The sequence below is a fragment of the Poromitra crassiceps genome, assembly GCF_964638095.1.
Source record: "Poromitra crassiceps genome assembly, chromosome: 23".
Taxonomy (NCBI): Eukaryota; Metazoa; Chordata; class Actinopteri; order Beryciformes; family Melamphaidae; genus Poromitra; species Poromitra crassiceps.
Genome location: NC_139639.1, coordinates 24,047,584 through 24,055,083, shown reverse-complemented (window position 1 = coordinate 24,055,083; position 7,500 = coordinate 24,047,584). Strand labels below are relative to the sequence as shown.

General features: G+C 49.5%; 1 protein-coding gene across 6 annotated transcripts in view; it reads right to left on the bottom strand.

Annotated features, from left to right (window-relative positions):
• ptprfb (protein tyrosine phosphatase receptor type Fb) overlaps positions 1 to 7,500 on the bottom strand; it is a 216,915-nt gene that overhangs the window by 26,565 nt on the left and 182,850 nt on the right. For 3 of the 6 annotated variants that reach the window (XM_083659338.1, XM_083659337.1, XM_083659340.1), the window contains 4 exons: positions 6,045 to 6,077; positions 4,273 to 4,370; positions 699 to 822; positions 1 to 4 (listed from right to left, as the gene is read on the bottom strand). The exon at positions 1 to 4 is cut by the window's left edge and continues 172 nt beyond it. In XM_083659338.1, coding sequence (XP_083515464.1) covers positions 1 to 4; positions 699 to 822; positions 4,273 to 4,370; positions 6,045 to 6,077 — 259 coding nt within the window. The remainder of the gene's footprint in view (positions 5 to 698; positions 823 to 4,272; positions 4,371 to 6,044; positions 6,078 to 7,500) is intronic. The other 3 variants (XM_083659341.1, XM_083659342.1, XM_083659339.1) reach the window with 2 other exon arrangements.

The following is a 7,500-nucleotide window of genomic DNA, read 5'->3' as shown; positions in this document are numbered from 1 at the left end:
ACTGCTGCAGTAAAGAGAGCAAGCTGGGGCGTAACTCATATGTGACATGGTATTTATAATGAATCTCCCACGCCTTCTTAAACATCTAATTCGAGGACTTTTCAAGGACTTTCCACGCCCAATTCCCTCAAATTGAAGGACCCAACACAGCACAGACATGGATCAAGGTGAATTGCTGTTACAACACTGAGGATTTTTATAATGAGAACGAGCAGCTTTACAGAAGCTCACAGACAACAATTTAAAAGAGAGAGCAGCTTGAATGTGTGAACACTTCTCAACTGTGCTGATGTGTTAGAGTGATGACAGACTATACCAAAGGAGGAGTTTAATTTATACTCTTGCACAAAATACATCATTTCAATCACTTTCAATGACCCATGTGTATTTATCTCCATTTTCAAACATTTCAAACTCTAATTCACATTTCAAGGACCTGCGGGAACCCTAAACAAATGTACAAAAAATGTTTTCTTGGTGACACGGAGGCAGTGGGAGACATATTGATAGTTTCACAGTGGGCACTGACACATAGGTGCAAGGACAATCTGACTTTTATTATGCACTGAAAGTTGAACATAATTGACAGTGCTTATCATTCTACGTATAGATGTTCAACATTCCTCAGTCTATCTCACTACTAAAATCATTTCTAAAACAGCAGCTGTAGGTGTACAACATGTCCTTGGTACTCGTACCGTCGACGGAGGTGAGCACCACTCGGGAGTGGTCGTAGGCGATGACGTTTGCATAGCGGTTCTTGGGCTTGTTGACTTCCATGTTGGAGTTCTCCCAGGTGAACTGCTGTCCCGGATCAATGGACTGTGAGGAACGACAGGACGGGAGGAAGAAGAGGAGAGAGAGAGAGAGAGAGAGAGAGAGAGAGAGAGAGAGAGAGAGAGAGAGAGAGAGAGAGAGAGAGAAGAAAGACGGGGAAAGAGAAACCGACAGAGCAGAACAATTAAGAGAGAGAAAGGGAGAAACAAATGAGAAGGGAGGGAGAGAAAATAAGATAAAACAGATGAACAAAAGGCATCTCTGGAGTGTCACAGGGGCAAAATAGACCCAGACACATTGATGAGAATGTTTGCTTCAACTGGGAGTTGAATAAAGGCTCTGAAGAAGCCCGCAGGCAACCAGAAACACTCATCCCCTCCCTTATGGGGCGGCCATATTGAATTACCTTGTTGTGAGCAGTGGCACGCATGACTAGCTACGGTAAATAACCATTATTGTTCTCGTTCTCCGTCTCTCTTTTTCTCATCGTCTATTTCTGTCTCTTTCCCCCATCTTTTATTTCTGTTGGGCCCTCCCCCTCCCCGGCTCTCGCTCTCTCCATTCCTCCAGTAGATCACCTTCTCGCTATCCGTCTTGCGTCATGCGTCTCTCTGGCTAAGACGACAGCAGGCTGCCTCCATATTGATCTGGGGGGGGAGGGGGGATAAGGCTTCCCATCCCTCGGCTCAATAATGTCACACAGTCTCTTGTTATTCGCCATCGATCCCTCCCCAGGCTCACGCCGGAACCATGTCCATCAATTCCCACCGAACCTTTTGGCTGGAGCCAGAGCAACACCTTGGATATTCCTTCACATACTTGCCTTGGCTGTGGGCCTAATTGAATTATTAGGGAGTATTTTACGTCAAAACTAGACAGGCTGAATAAAGCAATTGGTTATTTTTGGAGGAGGTTTTTAGGGGAATGAGCCTTGAAGTTATGCGCGGAATAGCAATGGAAAATAATTAGCACTCGTATTCAGTGCATATGAGGCAGGTGGCTTTATCACATTAGGGGAAATGCACGTAAGCTGTAAATCACAGGTACAGCAAATTGACTTATAATTACTTTCCTGTGAATGCGTTTACTCTCAGGCTCTCACTGTATTGTCCTATACAGTAAACTGGCACCTAGGTAGGCAGAAACATGCCATAATTAAGGTACAGTGCTTTTTTTAGACTAGCCTGGTATCCAATTATATGCTATTTTCTTTTAAAACCATGCATGAGACATGTGCAGTGTTCAGACGCAAGAATCCCACAACAGTAAACACCGAAAGGCTCCAATAGAGCTCCAAATTGCCCACTAGGAGGAGTCATTTGGGTACGGGCCTATTACGGCTGATGAGCTCAACACTGCCAATTTGTCTGCCAGCGCCCGCCACTTTGAAAAGGAACATTTCATTTGCAGTCAAAACATGTCACACCCATCTGAGAGCTCAGCGAAGACAGTGGGCTTCGCTAGACCGATGACACCTAGCAATCAAGTTAGGTAGAGAAGGTGGAAACAGCCGCGAACAAAACGCCTCTGCTAATCTAGCCGACACGCTGGAAGCACGTTGGAATGATCATAATGATAGTGCTATGAGGACTGCCGTGTGATGTCACCTCCCACGATAAGAAGTCCGCCATGCCTGATTGACAGACACTGCTCAGTGTGACGCGGGCTGGCGTTGATGTGAACTTCAGGCCGCCGGGCAGAAGTGGAGAGGCCTGTCTAAACTCTGAGCCATGGGGGAAGCACAACAGGAAGTGGAGAGGCCTGTCTAAACTCTGGGCTGTGGGGGAAGCACAACAGGAAGTGGAGAGGCCTGTCTAAACTCTGGGCCGTGGGGGAAGCACAACAGGAAGTGGAAAGGCCTGTCTAAACTCTGGGCTGTGGGGGAAGCTCAACAGGAAGTGGAGAGGCCTGTCTAAACTCTGAGCCGTGGGGGAAGCTCAACAGGAAGTGGAGAGGCCTGTCTAAACTCTGAGCCGTGGGGGAAGCACAACAGGAAGTGGAGAGGCCTGTCTAAACTCTGAGCCGTGGGGGAAGCACAACAGGAAGTGGAGAGGCCTGTCTAAACTCTGAGCCGTGGGGGAAGCACAACAGGAAGTGGAGAGGCCTGTCTAAACTCTGGGCCGTGGGGGAAGCACAACAGGAAGTGGAAAGGCCTGTCTAAACTCTGGGCTGTGGGGGAAGCTCAACAGGAAGTGGAGAGGCCTGTCTAAACTCTGAGCCGTGGGGGAAGCTCAACAGGAAGTGGAGAGGCCTGTCTAAACTCTGAGCCGTGGGGGAAGCACAACAGGAAGTGGAGAGGCCTGTCTAAACTCTGAGCCGTGGGGGAAGCACAACAGGAAGTGGAGAGGCCTGTCTAAACTCTGAGCCGTGGGGGAAGCACAACAGGAAGTGGAGAGGCCTGTCTAAACTCTGAGCCGTGGGGGAAGCACAACAGGAGCAGCCGGCGAACGTGACGGGGACAAAGCGTCCTGAGCTGTCACGGTGCCTCGGCTGGCAGAGACGGGCGGCCATCTGTCTGGCCGAGGAGGGGGTCTTCCCTCGCTGAGGAGGATTTGGGTGGGGAGCGGACAGGGCAGGGCTGCTTGTCAATGCCTACAGTCACACAAGCCACAGCTCTGGTGTGATTCGTTTACACCGACTCAACAGGCCTGGGAGGTTATCTGCTGGGGAGGCAGTGGGCAACTGAAAATGGGTTGGGTTTAGGAATTGGGAGTTATGATTGGTTGCGTTTAGGCATGAGGAATGTGGATTGGTTAAGGTTAGGGTAAGGAATCAGGGTAAGCCAATCAGAGGCAGAGTAGGGTGGGTCATCCCGCTACCCCCTACATTTCGGAAACCCCACCCCCCCACACACACACACCCACACAAGAAGGTCTACACACAGTACATTCGCTCCCGCTGTTGGATGTGTCAGGAACAGGGCTGATTAGACAGAAAAGAGTGAATAGTCGGAGCCATGTTGTGTCTTTGTGTATTCAGGATAGCCCTCCTCGTTCTCTGTCCGCGGTTAGTCCCACAGCCAACTAACCTCTTACTCTGGCTTACGGCAATCCTTTGGCAAAATGTGCCACTTTAAATGCAAATTCAACCCCTTCTTTTTGGGGGGGAGAAAGAACAGTGACAAGAGATAATCCCTCACCGAGTTGCATCGGAGAGACCGCCTGCAAAAACACATTCTTCTGGGAAACATCAAGACGCGCACAGATTGCTGAAGCAACTCGCCACCTGCTAGTTTTGTGAAAAAGCATCTCGCCGCATTGAATGTAAGTGCTGGCTTCCTGGTGGGACTGGTAATAGAGTTGTAAAAATGAGTGAAGAATGTCTATGAAAGAAGTCTTCCATAATCCATTAGAATACGGGATCAAAGATGCATAAACAACACTTCCTCCCCGACAGCACAACAAAGAAAACAATTTATATCCTGGAAAGTGAGGGAACTGCTGATACAGCGTTAGTGTGTGTGTGTGTATGTGTGTGTGTGTGCGCCGCTCTTACCTCATACTCTTGGGAAAAGCGGAGGCCGTCGTTGGCCTTCAGCCGCTCGATGTGGTCGGCCAAGTCAATAACAGGAATGGGCGGGTGCTCCCTCATTCCTGGGGGAGGGCAGGAAGAGGAAGAGGAGGAGGAGGAAGATGACAAAAGACAAAAGAAAAGAGAGAGATTGAGACCTGGCGGTTCCCACCACAGAACATCACACATCGACGGACACAAACAACTGCTTTGACCACAGGGTGAGTGAGGCTGCCGGTGGGACCATGAGGTGGCTGTGTAACGGTGAGGAGGAGAGTGCACTTTGTTCAACAATGCATGAAGAGTGCGACAGAGAGAGAGAGAGAGAGAGATAAAGAGAAAGGAAGAGAGAGAGAGAGAGCAGAGTGAGAGAGAGCGCACAAGTTGAAACAGTTCGGTGACATTTTTGGTGACATCGTCATGCTAAGTGAGGAGGACAGAGGCGGGGCTGGGGACGGCGATGCACATGAGTGACTGGGTGAGGGAAGCAGGAGGCAGACATCTCCCTGACTCCACAACGCTCGATTGGTGGGATCAGAGCGTGAACCCGCAAGTCTCAACCAATCAGTCACACTGTCACTTCCCAGCAAGAAAAACTCTGACTGGTCACCGGCCAAAACTCCATTCTTTGAAAACTCTTTCCCTACAATAAACTATCTTTTGGCCCAGCCCGGACCGCGAAGGCTGGATTAAATTCAAACAACCCCCCTGCCGCTTGCTAGATTTCTCATCGGCGAGTTATTGGATGATTTATTGCTAATCTACCGACACAAATTCCCCCCGTGCCTCTGATCTTGGCAAGGCTCTGTGTTAAATTGATTTCTGGGAACTTGCTTTGTGTGTTAAACGTTAACTGTATGCGACGCATGAAGATGATCCAAAGTCATGAATAGTGCGCCGTAAACCTTATACTGTTATATTAGACGCACACAGATGAAAGATATCTTTAAAACAGGTGTACATAATTAACATCACCCTTATACTGTTATAAGACCCACGCAGATGAAGATATACTTAAAGCAGGTGTACATATTAACATCAGTGTCTATGGCTGTAAGGTAATGGGTCGTGCTCTCTCTTAACATTAGTGTCTCTGGCTATGCGGTAATGGCTGGTGCTCTCGGATGAGTTGCTGCTACAAGCTCATTATTGCTGCAACGCTGACGAATAATGGCTGCTAACTGTGGCCACTGCACATGATGAGATCTGACCAATTAAACTAATTTAATACTATCACATGATGAGATCTGACCAATTAAACCCATTTAATACTATCACAGTGGGACCGATGCCATGAGCACATTAACATCAGTAAGTGTGTATAAGTGTGCACGTGTGTGTATTTATAAGTGTGTGTGTGAGGTCTTTAACAGTCATGTTGTTGGTTAAATGGAGAGTGAAGACGTAGATAACAAGGCTAATCCACACAGCGAGTGTAACAGTCCGCACTGCCAAACTAGCCATGAAGCCATCTAGCCATGCTATGCTTCCTGACCAAAACACTGACGTGGAGAAAGTCCATGGTCATCGCCGCGTCCTTGGGAGCGCCAGGTGCTACCAGCTTGTGGGCTGAGATGAGATGTCTGTCGGGTTTGCAACGGGTGAATGGATCAGGAGTGAGGCAGAGAGAAAGCAAGGTGGAAGACAGAGAAGAGGAGGAGGAGGTAGACAGATTGAGAGAGAGAGAGAGAGAGAGAGAGAGAGCGCCATAGACTGCATGTGTGGGAAATACACAGTAGGTGAGAGAGCAGACTAACTTGGAGTATTGGGGCAGTGATGAGAGCTGGGACCTGTGGAGAGAGGAGAGTGAAGGGAGGAGGAAGAAGAAGAACCAATCAATGGAGAGGGCTTAGGATCAGACCTGGGCCAGATGGTATCTGCAAATACTTCCTGCAGCACTTTGTCTTTGTCTTGTCTTCTTTTGAACCTACTTGGAGTGTTTGATGGGCGAGGGTTTGCCAAACCAGGACCGTTCAGATAGTGTCATGTCGGTTGTCAAACATAGTCTCCTGTAAATATTCGGACACCACGCGCATTGTCCCATGTGTCAAACAGCACTTATCTCAGTGAAGCACGTGCAAACTACTCTGACCCAGGTCTGCCACGGAGAGACCAGGGCACAATCCCACAGAGGCACACATTTACTACTGGAGTGCCACGGGTAGAGAAAACACGGCACAGAATGCGCCGGGCAACTTCAGAACAATCAGAACCTTCGCCTGCTGTGTGCGAATCAAAGAGAGAAAGAGCCAGAGGACGGGAGGAAACGGGCTTTTCAATATTCACTCGCTTTCAGCCTCGGCGTCTCCTGTGTTTTCACCGGGCAGACGCAATGCAGCCTTGGTGATTTTGATAATCACTACTCTTGAAGTCGGCTACTAGCACAACGGCCAGGCAGAAAGAAGGAGGGAGAGAGAGAGAGAGAGAGAGAGAGAGAGAGAGAGAGAGGGAGAGACATGTTGAGAAAGAGAGGGAGAGAGAGAGAGAGACATGTTGAGGAAGAGAGAGAGAGAGCGAGAGATAACCCTACAGGGGGAAATGGAAGACAACAGAGAATAGAGGTGGAGTGGGAGGATGGGAGAACAGGGCTCTTTTAGAATGGCGGCGCTGCTTAATTCCTTTGCAGGGGTTCAAAGGGGCTGTGTGTGCGTACGGGGAGTGGGATCTTTAATAACCCGTGAGAAGGGATACACACACGCACGCACACACACACACACGTGCACGCACGCACACGCACACACACACACACACACACACACACAGAGGTTGACATTTTCTCTCAGCTCCATTGTTCCCTCCGCCTGGCTCACCTTGACATCAGAGGCTGCAGGACTCATTAGCAGCTGGGGGGAATGAAACGAGCCCAGGAAGGGAGGAGCCAGGGGGAGGGGGAGGAGCCAGGGGGGAGACCAGGAGGAAAAAGGAAGAGGGCTGATGTTGAGGCAGGCACCCTGACACCTCCCCCCCCCCCCCCCTCCTCGCTTTGATGGGATTGGCTCTGGTCTAGCACTGCACCTCCCGCCCAGCGCTGGCTATGGCGAGTAACGCTCCCGTGCAGCGCCGGCTACGGCGAGTTACATACACGACGTGTTCATGTTCTGCTGCAATTGATTTGAGCTGGTCAGGTTTGCAGCCCGAGGGTAAGTGACAAAGTATGCAAAGTAAACAGAATAAAAATGTGAGTTTCATACATAACACGCCGACACCTTCTGC